Source organism: Lynx canadensis, chromosome E2, assembly GCF_007474595.2.
Source record: "Lynx canadensis isolate LIC74 chromosome E2, mLynCan4.pri.v2, whole genome shotgun sequence".
Taxonomy (NCBI): Eukaryota; Metazoa; Chordata; class Mammalia; order Carnivora; family Felidae; genus Lynx; species Lynx canadensis.
In genome coordinates, this window is record NC_044317.1 from 16,793,860 (window position 1) to 16,815,261 (window position 21,402).

Below are 21,402 nucleotides of genomic sequence, written 5' to 3' on the forward strand. Positions count from 1 at the left end.
TAAAAATAAAATCTAAAAAGAAAGAGAGAGAGAGAGAGGGAGAGAGGGAGGGAGGAAGGAAGGAAGAAAACTATCACAAGTATCAGTACAAGGAAGGTATCTAGCTGTATTTTCTTTCCCCCAAGTGGTTAGCTTTATGTTCCTCAGACTTGAGCATGCATCAGAATTCCCTAGAAAATCTGTTAAAACAGATTGCTGGGCCCCACCCTCAGAGTTTCTGGTTCTGCAGGTCTGGGATAGGGCCTCAGAATTTGCATTTCTAACATGTTTCCAGGCGATACACCCATGTTGCTCATCTGGGGACCACACTTTGAAAACCACTTGGTTAGCTGATGGTCCTAACGCCATTGGTTCACCTATTCTGATTTTCAGCGCCACCTTTATCGTACAGTATATTCTATCTACACTGGATCATGTCTGGGAAATAATATATGATGGAGGACACATCAAAAGGATACAGAAGGCACCCACTGGCCAAACCAGGGATAATGTGAGCATCAAAACAATGGCAGAAATAAATTATGACCCACTGAATGAAATAAGAATCCATAAGACTGATAATACATATCTACATGCCTAAAAGAAAAGGAAACGCTCTTCCTTGCGCTAGTATGCCAACTAATAAATATACAAGGAATAAAAAAACTGGGGGAAAAGATTTTTGCAACCATCACAGTAATAACTGATTCAGAAAAAAAATCATTAATGAAAGCAAAAAGTAATAAGTGAAGGTGCAAAAAGGACAGATATTTACATAGTCTCGAAGTATCGTATCTCCCCATAAATTACTTTCTAGTTATAAAAAGAAAACAGTAATTTTAGAGTGGAGAACCTGGCAGACACCACTTCAACCAAATGATCACAGTTAACATCATTAACAGTGAAACAAGCTGAGTCATGAGCCTCCTGGTATGATGCATTGAGAAGGACACGATATCTTTTCTGGAGTGTTCCTGCCAAAAATACATACCCTGAATCTAATCCTGAGGAAAAACCAGACAGAGCCAAGTTGAGAGGATTCTACAAAAAGACTGGTTTGAACTCTTCAACAATGTCAGTGTCATGAGAGACAAAAATAGGCTGGGGAACTAATCCCAGATTTAAGGAGACATGACAAGCAAATGCAATGTATAATTTTGCATGGGATCCCAGATCATGGGGAAGTCACTGTTAAGTGCATTTTTGCAACAACTAGAAAAGATGAATTAGGTGACAGCAGTGCACAAATGTTATTTTCTTGATTTAATTGTACAGTGATTATGTAAGAAAGCATCTTCTTAAAGAACAGACACCTAGGGGCGCCTGGGTGGCTCAGTCGGTTGAGCGTCCGACTTCAGCTCAGGTCATGATCTCGTGGTTCGTGAGTTCGAGCCGCGCGTCGGGCTCTGTGCTGACAGCTCAGAGCCTGGAGCCTGCTTCGGATTCTGTGTCTCGCTCTCTCTCTGCCCCTCCCCTGCTCACGCTCTATCTCTCTCTGTCTCAAAAATTAATAAAACATTAAAAATAATTTTAAAAATAAAATATTAAAAAAAAAGACACCTAAGTATTTAGGGACCAACGAGGTTCATAATTTAAAATGAGTCACAAAATTATTATAGACATATGTATAGACAGAGACAATGTTAGAGCAAATGTATCAAAATATTAACAGCTGGCTGCAGAGTACAGGGGAATTCCTTGTCCCATTCTTGTAACTTGCCTCAATTTGAAATCATTTTTCACTTTTTTTTTTTTTTGAGTTTTATTTATTTTGAGAGAGATAGAGAGCAAGCAGGGGAGGGGCAGAGAGACAGAGGGAGACAGAATCCCAAGCAGGCTCCACACTGCCAGCACGGAGCCCAATGCAGGGCTCGAACCCGTGAACCGCGAGATCATGACCAGAGTTGAAGTCAAGAGTTGGACGCTTAACCGACTGAGCCACCCACGTGCCCCTGAAATTATTTTAAAATAACAAGTTTGGTTTTTTTTTAATTCTACTTCAAAGTACATTTCCCTCCTTGAAAGGAGAACAATCTGGTAGTGACAAGTTCTGCAGTGTTAACGAGGCCAGCTGAGGGACAGGAGAGCTACAAGAGAAAATGGAGTCTTATGTACTACCTGCTACCAACTTAGAAAAAAATCGAGATCATCCAGTGGACAGGGGCGGAAGAAACATAGGCTAATAACCACCGAAGCTGGGTGATGGGGATCATGTACGAAAATTCCTCTAACAAAAAGGTTTTTAAAAATCATTATTCAACCCCAGCATCCGCTTCCACACAGAGATGACTAGAGCTGTCCTTTCGAGCCAAACCGGTACTTCGCGTCAAGTCCTCCCTGCAGCCACAGCCAGGTCAACGTCCTGGCAGAAAGTCAGCCAAGGCTGACCCGTATGCAACTGCAGGACTTGAGTAAAGCCCTCGACCACAGCATCCTTCTGCCAGAGGGAGGCATAAAACACCAGCTAGGTTTCCTAGTCAACTTCCAAATCCACCCAGAGGACAACAGGCAACGAATGGAGGAAGGAACTGCGTCTGGTGGAGGAAAAAAACACCAGGCAGGACAAGAGCTACCCATCAAGGCCCTTTCCCAGAAAAAGCTGTTTCGGGAAGACTAGGCCACAGTAAGAGGAGTCACCTAACATACTGTGACCTACCACCCTACGTAATCGTCCTACCAATCTGGACATGTCCCCAGCCTAGCGGCTCCCCAAGGAATGCAGGCACCAAGACCCCGGTGCTGAAAATGTCTCATGCTAATGACAGCCTCCCCACTCCACACCCTCAGGGCTTTCATACTTGTTCAGTCTTAGAACCTTAGAACTCCCCCTGGGAACCACCTCAGGGCTGCCTCGCATTTAGGCAAGGGGGTCCTACACCAGGAAATAGGGTCTCTGGCACCATCTTGAGGACTTGAACCACCCAATCTTTGGGAAGAAAAGTAGCAGAGGCGGGGCGGATGGGTGACTCGGTCCGTTGAGCATCCAGCTCTTGATTCGGATTAGGTCATGATCTTGTGGTTCGTGGGCTCGAGCCCCACGTCGGGCTCCACACTGACAGCGCAGAGCCTGCTTGGGATGCTCTCTCTCTCTGGCCCTCCCCTGCTCACTTTGTCTCGCTCTCTCAAAATAAATGAATAAACTTAAAAAAAAAAGTATCAGAGGAGCCAGAATTACTACCACTACTACTGCTGCTGTTACCATGACTTATAGAGTACTTACATGTGTAAGGTACTACTGTTAGCTTACTGAATCTCAAAATAATGTTTTACAGGTGAGGAAACACACACACAGAGAAGTGACTGTCCGACATCACAAAGCTAATGGAATCAGAACTCAAACCCAGGTGGTTGGACTCCAGAGGCTACGTATTCTTAACCACTTCTCTATTCAACAGATTTGGAATCACCAGAAACAGAGTTGCTGTAAACAAAGGGCTTTATGAAACACAGCCCTTGTTTTGTGACTCGTCTAAGCCACTGTCATTCCAGATTTGTTTTCCTAAGAAAAAAACAGCTCACCGCCCTCCTACAATCCACATTTTCCATCAGATGTGGATCTGACGTGCCTCACTGCTCATCAACCTAGCCACACACTCGAGGTGCTAAGGTTGGTGCTGGCAAAAGCGGCTGCACGGCAGTGACCGTCATGAATGACCTAAGCCCTGGGCAACAGAGAAAACACCCTCCTGAATCACCCTGGGCTCAAAGAGAAAAATCACAACAGCAGTTACAAACAAGGAGCAGAACGCAGCAACAGGTATGGGTTTACCAGTAGAAAACTGTTGGGCAGTGTCTACTAAAGATGAAATACATCTACTTGGTGAGCTAAGAGATATATACATACACACACACACACACACACACACACACACTCAATACATGCATATATGTGCCTTGAAAAATACATGTATAAGAATGTTCATAGCAGCTTTGTTCATGATGGTCCAACATTGGAAAGAGCCCAAGTGTCTGCCAGCAGGAGAATAATCAAATAAACTGTGGTATAGTCATATAATAGGAACCTTCACCCCAATAAAAAAACCCAAACTAGTATTACCTGCAAAAGCATGTGTGACTCTCACAGATACAATGAGCCAGGCACAAGAAAACGTACTGTATGATTGCACTGATAAAAATTCAAGAATAAGCAAAACTAACGAGTAGTGACAGAAGTCAGAATAGTGGTTATCTCAGGCAAAGGGTTACTGATTGACAGGGACACAGGAATCTTCTGGGGCCCTAGAAATGTTCTGTGTCTTGATCTGAGTAGCAATTACACAGATGTGAAAAGATGTAAACATTCACTGAACTATACCACTTACGGTATGTGCACTTTTCCTTAAAAGAAAAAAATGTGAATACCCACAGGAAAAAAATCAAAGCCAAGTTTAAAGCACGAATGTTTTCATCATTCAACAAGACAAAAATAAATGCCCTATAAGCTTTCAACTCAAAAAGCCATAAATGACCAACTCACTGACTGAAAAAAAAAAAAAAAAAATCTATGGCAACTAGTTGAAAAAAGTTAAAGTGAAAAATGAAAAAAACAAAAACAAAAAGGGATGCCTGGGTGGCTGTCGGTTGAGTGTCCAACTTCAGCTCAGGTCATGATCTCACGGTTCATGAGCTCGAGCCTCACATTGGCTTGCTGCTGTCAGCACGGAGCCTGCTTCAGATCCTGTGTCTCCCTCTCTCTGCCCCTCCCCTGTTCTCTCTCTCTATCTCTCTCTCTCTCTCAAAAATACAGTAAACATTTTTTAAAAATGGAAATTAGGGGTTCCTGGGTGGCTTCGTTGGTTGACCATTCAACTCCTGATTTCGGCTAAGGTCATGATGTCACGGTTTGTGGGATTGAGCCCTGTGTCGAGCTCTGCGCTGGCAATGCGGAACTTGCTAGATTCTCTCCCTCTCCCTCTCTCTCTCTGCACCTCCCCTTGCCTGTTCTCTCTCAAAATAAATAGGTAAACTTTTCAAAATATTAGAAAACATGGTATAACTGAAAATCCAAGTAGTCCTATGAAAAATAAATTAAAAAACAGAAGTTAAAACAAAAATGTTTATGCTAGTCAAAAAAAAATTGGGAACAAATTTGAAAAAACTTTTAAGGGAGAAAAATTAGAAACATTTTTCTTTTAATTTTTTTTTCACATTTATTTTTGAGAGACAATGCAAACAGGGAAGGGGCAGAGAGAGGGAGACACAGAATCTGAAGCAGGCTCTAGGCTCCGAGCTGTCAGCACAGAGCCCAATGCGGACTCGAACCCACGAACCATGAGCCCATGACCTGAGCCGAAGTTGGACGCTTAACCAACTGAGCCACCCAGGGGCCCCTAGAAACATTTTTTTTTTTTTTTACATTTATTCCATTTTGAGAGACAGAGAGAGACAGTGTACAAGCGGGGGAGGGGCAGAAAGAGAGGTTGACCCAGAATCCGAAGCAGGCTCCAGGCTCCGAGCTGTCAGCACAGAGCCTGATGCAGGGCTTGAACCCACGAACCGTGAGATCATGACCTGAGCCAAAGTCAGACACTCAACCGACTGAGCCACCCAGGCACCCCACCTAGAAACATTTTTAAAATGAGAATGCTACTGGGGCACCTGGGTGGCTCAGTCAGTTGAGCATCTGACTTCAGCTCAGGTCATGATATTGCGGTCCATGAGTTTGAGCCCCACATCGGGCTCTGTGCTGACAGCTCAGAGCCTGGAGCCTGCTTCAGATTCTGTGTCTCCCTCTCTCTCTGCCCCTCTCCCACTCGTGCTGTCTCTCTCTCTCTCAAAAATAAACATTAAAAAAAAATTTAATAAATAAATAATAAAATGAGGACGCTACTTAAAATCTTCACACTAATAAATCTAAAAAATCTCATGAAACAATTTTTCTCAGAAAATAATGAATTAACAAAACTGATGCAAGATGAACCAGAAAAGCTGAACAAACCAATCATTATGGGGTAAGAAACTGAAAAAGTCATCAAAGAATTATTTCAGAGAAAGCAGCCAGACCTAGTTGGTTTTACGGGTGAGCTCTTTCCTGCATTCATGGAACAGATAATTCCCAAGTTATAGAGTCTGTTCCTGAAGTTGGAAAGAGCTTTAATTTACTTTATAAAATTAGCTAAGCCTCAATTCCAAAGCTGACAAAAATAGTACAAACTACAGACAAATGCCACTTGTGAATATAAGTGGAAAACCCCCAAATAAAATACTAACAAACAATTCTTAACAAAAGTTTCAAAAAATAATCAAACATGAGCAACAGAGTGTATTCAAGAAATTTTAAGATTGTTACTATTAGGAAATCAATATAAGAAATAGAAAGAAGAAAAATCATTTAACTATCCCAATACCTACCAACAATTCAACAACAAAAAAAACAATGATTAATTATTAATTAAACTGAGAAAAAGAAAAAAAAAAAGAAAAAGAGCTTACTAACACCCAACTTTACATCCAGAGAAGAGTCATTAGAAGCATGGTTATGAAAAGGTGAGATGTCCACTCCATCACCACTAAAAGAGGAAGCTGTATGCAAAGCAACTAACAAGAAAAAAAAAAGCATAATTATCTCCTAATATGAGCAAAATTATCAATCTTAGAAATCACATCAAAGTCTACCAAGAAAACCCAAAAGAAGCTATTGAAAACATATACTAAGAATTCAGCTATTGAATGATTATGAAAAAAAAAAAAACAAAACAAAACCCACACATGCAGAAACTAATAGTCATATACAAACAGCACTAAGTTAGGAGACCTAATAGGAAAAGATCCCACTGAAAATAAAATCGAAAGGGTTTTTTAAATTTAGAAGTCTGGGGAGCCTGGATGGCTCAGTCAGTTAAGCTTCTGACTTGGGCTCAGGTCATGATCTCACGGTTTGTGAGCTCGAGCCCTGCATCTGGCCCTGCACTGACAGCTCAGAACCTGCAGCTTGCTTCAGATTCTAGGTCTCCCTCTCTTTCTGCCCCTCCCCCACTCGCACTCTGTCTGTCTCCCAAAGATAAACATTAAAAAAAATTTTTTTTTTAATTTAGAAGAGTCTATCTAAAGATAACTTCAAAATCGGGGCGCCTGGGTGGCGCAGTCGGTTAAGCGGCCGACTTCAGCCAGGTCACGATCTCGCGGTCCGTGAGTTCGAGCCCCGCGTCAGGCTCTGGGCGAATGGCTCGGAGCCTGGAGCCTGTTTCCGATTCTGTGTCTCCCTCTCTCTCTGCCCCTCCCCCGTTCATGCTCTGTCTCTCTCTGTCCCAAAAATAAATAAACGTTGAAAAAAAAAAAATTAAAAAAAAAAAAAAAAAGATAACTTCAAAATGATCTGAGTGAATTTAGAGACACTCGATGTTCCTGGGTAGGAATTATTGGTACAGAAATTCTCCACAAAGGAACTTTACATAGGATGGAATTCCAATAAAATCTGAAGGGATTTGAGGGGAAGAAAGTAGGAAGAAGAGGAGAACCTGACAAAATAATTAAAGTTCAGGTAGTGTTGGGGCACCTGGGTGGCTCATTTGGTTAAGTGTCCCCCTCTTGGTTTTGGCTCAGATCGTGATCTCATGGTTCATGAGTTCGAGCCCCTGGTCAGGCTCTGCACTGACAGTGTGGAGCCGACTTGGGATTCTCTCTCCCTCCCCTCTCTCTCTCTCTCTCCCTCCGCCCTTTCCTCTCTCGCTTGCTCTCAAATTAATAAACTTTAAAAATAAATAAATAAATTTCAGGTGGTACTGTCATATATGCAAAGAAAAGAGGGAGGAAGATTTTGAAAAGGAGAGAAATTCAAATAGTCAGATATTAAAACATGGTAATATTACAACAGTTAAGACAGTGATTGTAAAAGGCTAATAAAACAACAGATGAAATGGAAAATCCCCCAACAGGCCCAAGTGTGTATGTATATATATGTAGACATTTTTTAATATAAGCTGAAGATAAACAACCCAAATCATTGGGGATAATAATCACAGATGGGTTATTCAATAAGTAGTGCTAAATCAATCAGTTAACTATTTGGGAAAAATTAAATTAGATCCTGGGGCACCTGGGTGGCTCAGTTAGTTGGGATCTGACTCTTGGTTTCAGCTCAGGTCATGATCTCCTGCGTTCAAGCCCCAAGTCAGGCTGGCAGCGTGGAGCCTGCTTGGGATTTTCTCAATATCTCTCCCCTCCCCTCCCCTCCCCTCCCCTCTTGTCTTCTCTCTCTCTCCCCCCCTCTCTCTCTGCCCCTCCCCCACTCACAATATCTGTTTCTCTCAAAAATAAACACTCAAAAAGTAAAATAAAATTAGATCCCTATTCACACTGCACACAAAAATAAAATCACTTAAAGAATTAAATGTAAAAAACAAATCACAATGAACTAGTAAAAACTAGAGGTGACTATTTACCTCAGAATGATCTCAGAATGGGAGAAAGCCTTTCATAAAGGAAAAGGCTACAAATACAAAGGGTGACAGATTCAACTACAAGTTTAAAACATCTCTTTGGAAAATAGGGAAAAAAAAAATCTACAAAACTAAAATGCAAATGAAAAACTGGAAAGATATTTACAAATTATAAGACAAAGAGTAACAGCCTTAACATATAAAACACCTTCAAAACTAAAAGACAAAAATGCACCCTTTGATATAAAAATGAACAAAGGACATTACTAAGGCAATAAACACACTCTAAAGATATTCAATCTCCTTCAATAAATCACAGAATCATATAGGTAGAGTGATACTGGGGAAACTTCAGAGACATAACAACCAAATTCAATGAGGAGACCTCGTCCGAATTCAGGTTCAAGCAAACCAACTTGAAAATGACACTTAGAGGGGCGTCTGGGTGGCTCAGTCGGTTGAATTTCTGACTTTGGCTCAGGTCATGATCTCACGATCTGTGGGTTTGAGCCCCACGTCAGGCTCTGTGCTGACAGCTCAGAACCCAGAGCCCGCTTCAGATTCTGTGTCTCCCTCTCTCTCTAACCCTCCCCCACTAGCATTCTGTCCCTCTCTCTCAAAAATAAAATAAAAACATTAAAAAAAAAGAAAAGAAAAAAGAAAATGACACTTAGAGATAAACAGGTGAAACTGAACAGGTACTGTGCATCAGGTGATCAATCATAAGGAATTCATGTCAATATTGCAAGGTGTGATAATAGTATGGTAATCACAGACAAAAATATCCTTTCTGTTTCCTCTCTGGGCTCAGCCCTAATTTGCAGAGTCACAGCTAAACGCACGAAGAAGGTCAGAATCCTCGGTAAATGGAGGACCCGTGATGGTGCCTCCCACAGGAAAAGGGTGAAGAAGATTGAAATAAGCCAGCACGCCGAGTGCTGTGGCAAAACCAAGATGAAAAGATGAGCTGTGGGGATCTGGCACTGTGGTTCGTACATGAAAACGGAAGCCGGTGACCTGCAAGAGGGCTTCCACCGTCACAGCAGAGTCGGTCGTCAGAAGCCTGAAGGAGCTGAAAGAGCAGTAGAAGCTCCACCTCTTCAAACACTACTAGTCTACGATAAATGGGTTCACGTATGTAACACGACAGAATAACAAAGAAGGAAAATATCCTCGTGGTTTACAAGAGGCAGGCTGAAGAATCTAAAAGATAACGCTGGAACATCTGTAATTTACTTTGAAATACTACAACCAAAAAGAGAAACAGATGAAGCAAATGTGGCATACCGTTAATTATCAAACAGGCAAAAACAATATACGTGTGTGTGTGTGTGTGTGTGTGTGTGCACATGCATGTATGTATATTTTTTTAATCAAGCCAATAAAGGCCAAGATGCAACAGAAACTAGCAATCTTGGCCACTGCTGATGGGAGGGTAAACTGGCAGAACTTTTCTGGAGAGTAATTTTGCAATGTGTCAAATGTCACAAATATGTGAAAAATGTTTAAACCCTGCAAATCCATCTTCAATAATTTTTTTTTTTAACAGACAGAGTGAGAGAGAGCCAGGGAGAAGGACAGAGGGAGACAAAGAAAGAATCTTAAGCAGACTCCACGCTCCGTGCAGAGTCCAATGCGGGACTCGATCCCGTGACCCTGGGATCATGACCTGAGCCAAAATCAAGAGTCGGACGCTCAATGAAATGAACCACCCAGCCACCCTCCTCTTCAGTAATTTATGACAAGTAAACTATCAGCAATGGACACAAAGATTTATATATATTTACCATAGCATTATTTATGACTGTAAGATACTTAAAACTACCCCAGTACCCAAACTTAAATTTCCACACAACCACCTGAGAAACTACTACTAGGCAGTCATCAAAAAGTACATTTTGGAAGGATAATTAAAGCCGTATCAATATATTTTACGGTACAGCAGCTATGGAAAACAGTATACCGGTTCCTCAAAAAATTAAACAAAGAATTACCATATGACGCATCAATTCTGCTTCTCAGGCACAGATCCAAAAGAACTGAAAGCAGGAACTTGAACAGGTATTTGTACGCTCGGATTCATAACAGCACCATTTACAACAGGCAAAAGGTGGGAGCAGCCCAAGTGTTTCTGGACAGGTGGATGGATAACAAAACGTGGTATGCACATAGGACAGAATATTATTTGGCCTTAATAAGAAGGGAGATTCCAATACATGCTACAGCTTGGAGGTGCCTTGAGGACCTTATGCCGAGTACAGTAAGCCAGATCTAAAAGGGCAAATACTGTATGCTTTCACCCAATTGAGGTAGCTAGTCAGATGCATAGAAAAAGCAGAACTGTGGGCGGGGTGGAGGGAAGAGGAGAAATGAACTGTGCAGTGGGTAGAGAGTTTGAGTTTAAAGTTCTGAAGATGAGGCACCTGGGTGGCTCAGTCGGTTAAGTGTGTGACTTCAGCTCAGGTCATGATTTCACAGTTCAGGGGTTCAAGCCCCTTAGTGGGCTCTCTGCTCTCAGCGCAGAGCCTGCTTCAGATCCTCTGTCTCCCTCTCTCTCTCTGCCCCTCCCCTGCTCATGCGTGCATGTATGCACTCTCTCTCTGTCAAAAATAAACATTTATAAACAAAGTTCTGAAAATGAATGGCAGTGACGCTTGCACAACAAGCGTGTACTCAATTGCCACTACACGGCACACTTACGAATGGTTAAGACGGTAAATTTTATGTTACGTGCCTTTTATCACAATTAGAAAAAAATAAGTAAGTAAATAAAGATCTACTGAGGGGCACCTGACTGGCTCAGTCAGAAGGGCATGCGGCTCTTGATCCTGTGGTCATAGGTTTGAGCCCCACGTTGAGTATAGAGATTACAAAAAAATAATAATAATAAACAACTTTAGAACAAAAAAAAGGGGCACCTGGGTGGCTCAGTCAGTTGGGTGTCTGACTTTGGCTCAGGTCATGATTTCTCGGTTCTTGAGTTCGAGCCCCACGTCGGGCTCTGCGCTGATAGCACGGAAACTGCTTGGGATCCTCTCTCTACCTCTCTCTGTCCCCCTCCCCTGCTAGCACACACATGCACTCTTCCTCTCTCAAAAACAAACATTAAAAAAATGTTTAAATAAAAAAAGATATACATTTTAAAGAGAAAAAATATAAAATAATATGTTGTAAAATAATATGTTTTTGTATGGTCACGATTTTGTTTCACGGATGTCTTAAATATATACATGTGCAACAGGAAAAAAAGGCTCAGAAAAATACATATCAAAATGTTAGCAATTATCACTAAGCACTGTGCTTTACAGGAGAATTTTATTTTCTTTGTACATCTGTGCGCTTGTGTGTAATTTCCAATTTGGCTACAATTACTTTTACAATCAAAAGCAAAGGTATGTTGACGGAACAAATGAAGAAGAAAAGAAAGGACACTCATTGGCTGCTGATCCTAACGTGACAATGTCCACAAGTGTATCTCCAAAAGACATGATAAATATAACCCTCCTCGATAATCAAATTATAAAAGGCAGGCTAGAGTTTGAGAAAATAAAGACAGACTCAGAAGAGAAACCATCAGGGAGCTCCCTGCAGAACTAAAATAGAGGCGTATTCCTGGTTTTAAGCAATTTCTGAAGCTGCGGCAGGCTCCCCACATCTCTGGGTGCCCGGCAGAAAGGGAAAGACCAGAGGAACCTCAAACACCACTCGAGCGGCCTGTCAGAAAGAAAAGACTTTTGAATCCACGCGGCGCTCAACCGGGACTCAACACTCCCCACCCCCACATCCCTCTTAAGCTAACTCCACTTTCAGAAAATATTTTCTAGACAGCAGACATCAAGAGAAAAAGGAGCCTTTCTTTCCATGGCGTTCCCTCCCCACATATGGTACCGCTCTCAATAGAGGCTTTATGAGGGAGGGTCCAGATACCACAGCCACGGGTTATGCCACTGACCACAAGCAGCAATAAATAGACGTTAGGGTTTAGATTTCCATGCAGCAGAGGCACCCTGAATAATTAAGACACAGCTTCCAGCACATTCCAACATCCAGTAAACGTTCACTGAGTGCCTACTAAGCACAAGGCACTACGTGTAACACCATTCCCCCCTCCACACAAACACACAAACACACAAACACACGCAGCTTCTTTGTTCCATTCAAGGACTCAGACTAGGAAAGTAATGATTTGGGGTGCAGGCATTTGACAGTTTGATTCAAAATGTCACATGTCTCCGGGATTGGGAAAAGAGAGTCAGAGGCAGAGGGAAAGCATTCATCCTTGAGAAAGGATCAAGGCGACACATCACTGCATCCCAGCGTAGAGCCCGAGGACAAAATAGACTGAATCCCACAGTGAAGGCAGAGAAGAGCTCTCGCCTTCCTAAAGCTCCACGGGCAGCGTCTATGGGGAACAGAGTCCCCGCAGCCCCTGGTCCTGGAGGAAACCGCATCACCGGGTCTGTCCGTGGTGTGTGAGAGAAATCCAAGCCTTCTGAATTCTTCTCCCACCCCCCACAGATGAATCATGTCGGCCACCCCATCATCATACGTACTTTTGCCCCCATTGTTCTTCAGGACATTGGAGAGGTTGACAGAGGCGGTGCCTAGCAGCTCATTTCTCAAAGTATGGCAGCTCCAAACCTTCAAATCTAAATGACTCTGGGCCGTGACATTCCTGGAAAACAAATACTTGATTCATCACATCCAAGCATACTGGTCACTCCTACAGCTGAGAAGAAAACAGATCAACTATACTGCTGACATCTTGGCGGGGGGGGACCTCAAACAGGAAGACGTTCACGTACACCCTTTCCCCCACAAAGCTGGCCCTGTAACCATCTAGCTAATAATGAGTGCTCTGTGAGCTCAATGATGTAGAAACACCTGAAGAGAGGTGCCTTGGGTACCAAAGGCAGAAGAGTTTGAGGCCTCACAGGAAACCTGGATCTCCCACAACCCCCTTGGAGAGCCTTCTCTCTTTCTCCCATGTTACTGAGAAGAGAAGGGACTTTCTCTTACAAAATGATGATCTCATTCCAGAGAAGCTCCGAGCTCCCAATTCGCTTCCCAGTCTTCTTGGTCTCACTGGGGAGTCCATCCACTGCCACCTCCACAAATGAGTTAATTCGAGGTTGACGATTATGCACCTTGGGCTTTGCTGACACCACTGGACAGGAAAGAAAAGTCAAAGATGAGTCAGAGGGCTCCCAGCTGCCCCCCTGTGGCAGATGTTCTTGCTCTTTTCTGCTGTTACGTTTAAAAAGTAAGTTTTGGTTTCTTTCTGATGCTCAACAAATTTTTTTTTAAAAAATGAAGCTTAAGAAAAGAAGCACTCCTAACCTGAGAACTCTGGGATAATTATCATTAAAATGTTGGCAAATCCAGACTTTCATCTCTTACGCCCCCAATTCTTTAAGAATTCTTCTCGATTTTAAATGGCTGCAATACGAGCCCATTGTACAGACATGCCACAATTTAGTTAACTATTCTTTCAATACTGAAAAGACTGCTTTCAATTTTTCACTCTGGGAAAATCATCATGAATATATAGATTTGCATGCATTTCCTCCAAATGATCTGAGTATTTTTTAAAGTTCCCAAAACAGTTTAATTCCTTTGCCAAAAGGATAAACCCACGTAGATGAATATATTCATTTCACCACCATAGCATTGAGTATTAAGGTTTTTTTTGTTTTTTGCTTTTTGCAAATCAGATAGATTAAAAAAAAACATATAAATTACGTAAAATTTAATGAGCACTTGTTACAGACACGATGCTGTGCACACGTCATCTAACTCCATCCTTTAAACAAACCCATGGGGCAGGGAATATATCACCACCCCCATCTCAACCAAGAGGAAGCAGGCTTGGGGAAGTTAGGTCATTGCCCCAGAAAACATAGCCAGGGAGCTTCAAACCAGGACGTGCACCCAGGCAACCTGACACCACACCATGCTATACATCGTTACCAGATTCTGCGTATCTGTTCTACTGCTGTTCTTCGATTACTAGTGAGGGTCAATGTTTTTTCCATGTGCTGGTCAGCCATCTGCATTTCCTGTTCTATTTGTATCCTTGATGTGGCAGCATTTCTGATGTTTATTTGGTAGCAGCAAGCCAGGCTAAACAAGTATCCATACACCCAGGGCCAGACAGGTGTCTCTTATGGCACACATCAGCCACAATGGAAACTCCAGGTCACTGGGATGGAACACATCTAAGATGTCCTCTATCCCAAGCCCCAAATCAGAGCATAGGACTGGCATTTCTTACCTATGATGGCAAGACTGAGCTCCCCTCCATCAAGATTCCCTTACAGAGTCCTGTAAGAGTCCACAACTTGACAAAGGACAAACCTAACTCTGGATTCTTTTAACAATGCCTGTCTTCTCCCGGCCCAAAAGAACAGGAGAGAGCAAGGCAAACAACAACAACAGCAAAAGCTGTGGCTAAGATTCAGAAGCAACAAGGGACGGTACTGGGAAAAAACAGGTTGTGGTGGCGGGAAATGTGGTCCAGGGTAGAAAACCGAAATACTTTTCACACAGACCAAGGTTAACTGAGGCCACCTAGTGGTGTGAGCATAGCTCTGCACCCAGACCCTTAAGGTGGTGGAGCAGGGGGCCGACTAGTTATAATTCTAGTCCTATCATTTTGAGCTGGACAGTTTCTTTGAAATCAACAAGTTCAAGCCCTTCATTTAATAGTTGGGCAACTAAGGTTCAGAGAGGGGAAATAACGTATCCAAAATCACGGAGTCCGAGGCAAAAGCTAAGCTGGGAACCAAGTCTCCCAGCTCCCGGCCAATTCTCTGAACTCTGCCATGGTGTTTCCTTTTTTGCCCCCCTAGTTTTTTCCCTAAGTATTTTTGTTTGTTTGTTTTGTTTTTGTTTTGTTTTTGGTCTTCAAAAATACCAAGAATTCCTATAAACCCTTCACCTAAGGGTCACCAAATATTAACTTTTCACTATATTTGCTTTATTATTCTTTCTCTCCCCCGACTCCCTCTCGTACACATTCACATTTGTTTTTGAAACTTTGAGAGTGAGTTTCAGATGCTGTGCCCCCTTTCTTCTAAATACTTCAGTGCATATTTCCAAGAACAAAGACATTTTCTGACAATACCACAGTATAATTATCAACATGGCGAAATTTAACATCCTTTAAAACTATGATCTAATGTACAGACCTTATTTAAATTTTGTTAAATGTCCTATCAATGTCCATTATAGCAAAAGAGAAAAGAAACTTTTTTTCCCCCCTGGTCCGTCCAGGACCCAATCTCGGATCACATATTGGTAGTTTTATCTTGAAGTCTTCAGTTTCCAGAAAAGGTAAAAGAATAGGACAACTAATACTTGTATACTGTGCAGCAACTGCCATCTGGCCACCTTTGCTTCTTTCTCTTTCTATGTGTGTGCCTGTGTCAGTGCTATTCAAGAAAATATCAGTGATAAGGGGCACCCGGGTGACCCAGTGGGTTGAGTGTCCAACTTCGGCTCAGGTCACGATCTCATGGTTTAGGAGTTCAAGCCCCACATGGGGCTCTCTGCTGTTAGCGCAGAGCCTGCTTCAGATCCTCTGTCTCCCTCTCTCTCTGCTCCTCCCTGACTCGTGCTTGCTCTCTCTCTCTCAAAACTAAATAAATAAACATTAAAAAAAAAAAATCAATGATAAGCAAAAAGTTCTATGCCAGCACAGTCCAATGCAATGCCATGAGATACATGTGGCTACGAAGCCATTAACATGGCTAGTATGACTGAGGATTTGCATTTTAAATTTCACTTTAATCAATGTAAAAATTTCTATGTGGCTGTAGTGGCTATCTTATTGGACAGCACGGGATATAGACATGTGACGTCTATGTCTATATATGTGCATGAGTGTGCATATATCCACAAACTTTTTTGGTAAACCACTTGAAAGTAAGTTGTAGACATCAAGACTGATCAGCCCTAAATACTTCCAGAACGCAATTCATACAAGTAAGGATGTTCTATATGCTGTACACCTGAAACGAACAGAACACAGTAGGTTAACTATACTTCAATTAAAAAAATAATAATAATAAGGAGGGTCTCCTGGCTGGCTCAGTTGGTAGAACATGCAACCCCTGACCTCAAGGTCATGAGTTTGAGCCCCACGCTGGGCATAGGAAAGAGAAAAAGACATTCTCCCACCTAACCACACCACCATTATTATACCTTAACAAATTTAGTCACTCCTATCATTTGATACTCGTTACATATCCAAATTTCCCCAACTGTTCCAAACATGTTGTTATAGCTGGTTTCCCCCAATCCAGGATCCAACTGAGATGAGCAAATTGCATTTGGTCGCTGGCTCCTTAATCTTTTAAAATCTACAGTGCTCCCCCTTCTTTGTCCATGACAATGCTTTTTAAAGACTTCCACCAGCTCTCTCATTGAATGCACCAAAGCCTGTATTTCTTAAATTGTTTTCCTCGTGGTGAGATTCACATTGAACATTTTTGTCCAGAATACTACACAGGTTACATTGCAAACTTCTCACCATGCACACTAGGTTGTCGTCCTATTGTGGATGCTAAGTTTGATCCCTTGGTTAATGTGGGGTCTGTCAGGTGACTCCACTGTAAAGATACATTTTCCCCTTTGTAACATATAATTAATCAGGGGGGTGATATTTTGAATGTTTCTTTTTTTAATGTTTATTTTTATTTTTGAGAGAGAGAGAGAGAATGAGCCAGAGAGGGGCAGAGAGAGGGGGACAGAGGATCCAAAGCAGGCTCAATGCTGATAGCAGTGAGCCCGAAGTGGCGCTCGAACTCACCAACCACGAGATCATGACCTATGCCAAAGTTGGGCACTCAACCAACTGAGCCACCCAGGTGCCTCTGAATGTCTCTTGTTCTTAAAACACAAGCCAAAATAGAGGTCTCAACATACGAGCAGGTTTATCTGGAAAATTTATTTACTGTTCGATGAAATATAAATGCCAATTTCACATCTTCACATGGGATTTAGCCTTTAAAGTTAACAAACAAGGGGGGAAAATCACACATGGCCAAAATTATACCCTTGAAAAGCTCTCAGGAAGGCACAAAATAGAGTCTGATAGATGGTCTTTCTGTAGATTCCCAAAGGCCAGTTGAAGCCATGTTGTGCTGTTTTTTAGTATTTAGTTTCTCAGTGCTTCTTAAGTTAAATATCAGATAAAATAGGTCGCTTATGTTTAAGGGCCTTGATATATTTTTTAAAATGTATCTTAAAACTCTAGGACTGCATTACAGAGAGGCACAAGGGAGGGAACAGCATAGTCACATCTCCCAAATTACACTAGAGGCTCTATCAGTGAAACACAACAGAGGAGGAACCACCCACACCATTTATTTTGTCATTTCTCTTTTTTTCTTTCTCCCTAACCATTTGCCTAAGTGGCATTATAGACTCCCTATAGGTTAAATGCACATATAATGAGATGCACCTGTATTATCAAGTTAGCTCTTTCCACGCGAGCAAAAAATTTCACAATGAGGAAAGGCAAACAGAGAAACCTTTACAAGTCACTATGTGTTCCTGAATAATAAGGCCCCAAAACAGGGACTTCATTATGTCACCAGGCTCCATGGACATACTTCTGTTTTAATCTAGGCTTGCTAATTACTAGACAAGGTAGTAAGAGCTAAAGTCGCAAGTTCAAAGCTCTATCAAGTTCACTCTAACGCTTCTCCCCCCTCCAAAGACCTAGAACAGCCATGGAGACATCAAGAAAAATGATGAAAATGTATCAAGACTTTTTTTTTTAATCCATAAGTAAATAAGAAACAGGCAGAGGACATGAACACACAATCCACAGAAAAGGAAATACAAGTTTCCCTTAAATATACGGTAAGATGCTAAACATCATTTATAACTTAAAGAAATGTGAAATAAAACTATGCTGACAAAGTTATTTTTACCAATCAGACTGACAAAGAGAAAAAAGGTCTGACAACACATTGTGTTGGTAAAGATGTAGGGAAATAGCCACTCTCAACCACTGCTAGAAGAATATTCCTTCCAAGGAAGGCAACACAGCTCTCAAAATCACAAAACTACATCCCCTTTGATATGTCTGTATGTGTAATACTACCACAAGAAACTGGTAATGTTAGTTTCCTCCAATCAGGGGCACTGAGGAGCCGGAGGAAAGGAAACAATTTTAAAGTATGTGAATAGATTAAATAAATGAGTGACATTTACATTTCAAAAATAATCATTAAAAAAATGATGACACAATTTTGCCTCCAAATGACTGTGCCTCTGAGAGGCCTGAGTGCTGATACCGAGTGCTGTTTCCCCCGTCCCCAGGCATCTCCCAGGGCTCTTCTGCAGACCTAAGGCTACCAAAGCTACATTCTGTCATTCAAGCAATATTCACTGGCAACCCAATATGTTTCCAGCACTGTTCCAATCACTGCGGTATCAGAAGTAACCAAGACAGACAAATATCCCTGTGTTTGTGGTGTTTATATTCTATTGAAGGAGACAGTTAACGAAGGAAATAAATATATGTACTGTGTTAAATGGTGACAAAGCTAAGAAGAGAAATCTACAGTAGTGAAGAGGACAGATATGAGGGAGGTGGGGGAGGGGGAGGCTGCATCTGGGGGAATCAGGAAGGCCTTTTGAAGAAGGTGACTTTTGAGTAAAGACCTACAGGGGCACTTGGGTGGCTCAGATGGTTAAGCGTCTGACTCCTGGTTTTCGGCTCAGGTCTTGACCTCACGGTTTCATGGGCTCGAGCCCTGCATCAGGCTCCATGCTGACAGTGTGGAGCCTGCTTGGGATTCTCTGTCTTCCAATCTCTCTCTGCCCCTCCCCCTGGCGTGCTGTCTCTGTCTCTCTCAAAAATAAACTTAAAGAAAAAAAAAAAAAAAAAAAAGAAGTTGGCCCATTAAGAACAAAAAAAAGACCTCTAGAAAGTAAGGAAGCAAAGCAGGTAGACATCTGGCCCCAAAGTATTTCACTCAGAGGGAACAGCAGGTACAAACACTCAGAGGGGGTAGCATGGCCAGCACCTTCAACGGAGAGCAAAGAGGCCCGTGTGGCTATAGCCGAGCACATGTGGAAAAGTAACAAGAGATGAGGAGTGGGAGTGGGGGTGGGGTCATATCATGAGGGGTCTTCAGCTCCCACCGGGCGAGATGGAGAGCCCCGGACGTGTTTAAGACCTCAAAGGGCAAACCCCTCGCACGGCGCCACTCACCTTTCAGAGTAAGTTGAGACTTCTCAAAAGGCAGAGCCACTCCTGCGCGGCTGGAACTGGCAGATGCCATGTCATCACCAGAAAACTGCAAGGCAAGCACAGCAGTAGGTTTGCAGAGTACCTGGTAAGACACTGGGGAACTGTATTAATTTTAATATGTGAATGTAAAGATATGAAGTCCAGAAAATATAAATATCCAAGCAACTTGGTGTTACTTCTGTCACGGTGGCGTTTGGCTTGTAACGACTATGGGCCTAGATGGATCTTGGCTAGCCCAGGAAGGACACAGGACTACTAAACCAACACGTACAAGAGACAGCCTAAGTAACACCTTCAAAAAAAGAGTCACAGTTCAACAATATAAAAAAAAGGCGGGGGGGGGGGCGCTGGGGGGCTCAGTCAGTTGAGCATCCAACTCTTAACATCAGCTCAGACCATGGTCCCAGGATCGTGGGATTGAGCCCCGCATTGGGCTCATGTGCCAAGTGTGGAGCCTGCTTGGGATTCTCTCTTTCTCTTTCCCTCTGCCCTCTCCCCTGCTCACTCGCTCGCTCTCTCTGAGAAAAAAAGAAAAAAAAAAAAAAAAGGGAGGCATCCGGTGGCTCAGTTGGTTAAGCATCCGACTCTTGATTTCACATTTCATGAGATCAAGCCCCGCATCAGGCTCAGGGCTGGGCATGGAGCCCACTTGGGATTCTCTCTCCCTCTCCCTCTGCCCCCTCCCACTCACTCACAAGTGCATATGGATGCTCGCTCTCTTTCACAATAAATACGTTTTTCTAAAAATCCAATTTTTTAACCCATTTTTAATTTTTTAATGTTTATTCATTTCTTGAGAGAGAGAGAGCACAAGCAGGTGAGGGGCAGAGAGAGAGGGGGATAAAGGATCCAAAGTGGGCTCTGTGCTGACAGCAGAGAGCCCCATGAAGAGCTCAAACTCACAAACCATATGATCATGACCTGAGTCAAAGTCAGACGCTCAACCAACCGAGGTGCCCCAAAGTAAACCAATTTTTTAAATCAGCAAAAGATGTGAATAGACATTTCTTCAAAAAAGATATACAGGGGCACCTGGGTGGCTCAGTCGGTTGAGTATCCAATTTTGGCTCAGGTTATGATCTCATGGTTCTTGAGTTCAAGCCCCACATGGGGGTCTCCGCTGTCAGCGAGGAGCCCACTTTGGATCCTTGGTCTCCCTCTCTCTCTGCCCCTCCCCCACATGCACACACGCACGCATTCATGCTCTCTCTCTCGCTTGCTCAAAAATAAACATTAAAAGTGTTCAAAAAAGGGGGCTCCTGGGGCGCCTGGGTGGTTCAGTCGGTTGAGCGTCCGGCTTTGGCTCGGGTCATGATCTCACGGTTCATGAGTCTGAGCCCCACATCAGGCTCTGTGCTGACAGCTCAGAGCCCGGAGCCTGCTTCGGATTCTGTGTCTCCCTCTCTCTGCCCCTCCTCCACTTGCACTGTATGTCTCTCTCTCAAAAATAAACATCAAAAAAAATTTTTTTAACTAAAAAAAAAAAGTGTTCAAAAAAAAGGATATACAAATGGCCAAAAAGCACATGTGGGGTGTGCTTCACTACCTCACTCCATCTTGGCTAGAGGTATAAGTCTATCTTGCATTTGGAATGGATCTCTTAATCGTATACAATTTTGTAATAGCGTCCTTTGTCATTTGAAAAATATTGGTTCACTGAGCTATGTAGATATTCCAAATGTTGACACATTTCATTATACACTATCCAAAAACAGCACATTTGTGAAATGTCACCAGTGATATCATCAGACAGATCTTTAAGTATTGGGAAACTGT

General features: G+C 42.5%; 1 protein-coding gene across 1 annotated transcript in view; it reads right to left on the reverse strand.

Annotated features, from left to right (window-relative positions):
- The window catches only part of WWP2 (WW domain containing E3 ubiquitin protein ligase 2), a 150,142-nt gene that overhangs the window by 104,861 nt on the left and 23,879 nt on the right, over positions 1–21,402 (reverse strand). The window contains exons 2-4 of the mRNA XM_030299840.2: positions 19,588–19,672; positions 13,377–13,524; positions 12,911–13,032 (exon numbers count right to left, since the gene is read on the reverse strand). Of these exons, the coding sequence (XP_030155700.1) occupies positions 12,911–13,032; positions 13,377–13,524; positions 19,588–19,657 (340 nt within the window). The 5' untranslated portion in view covers positions 19,658–19,672. The remainder of the gene's footprint in view (positions 1–12,910; positions 13,033–13,376; positions 13,525–19,587; positions 19,673–21,402) is intronic.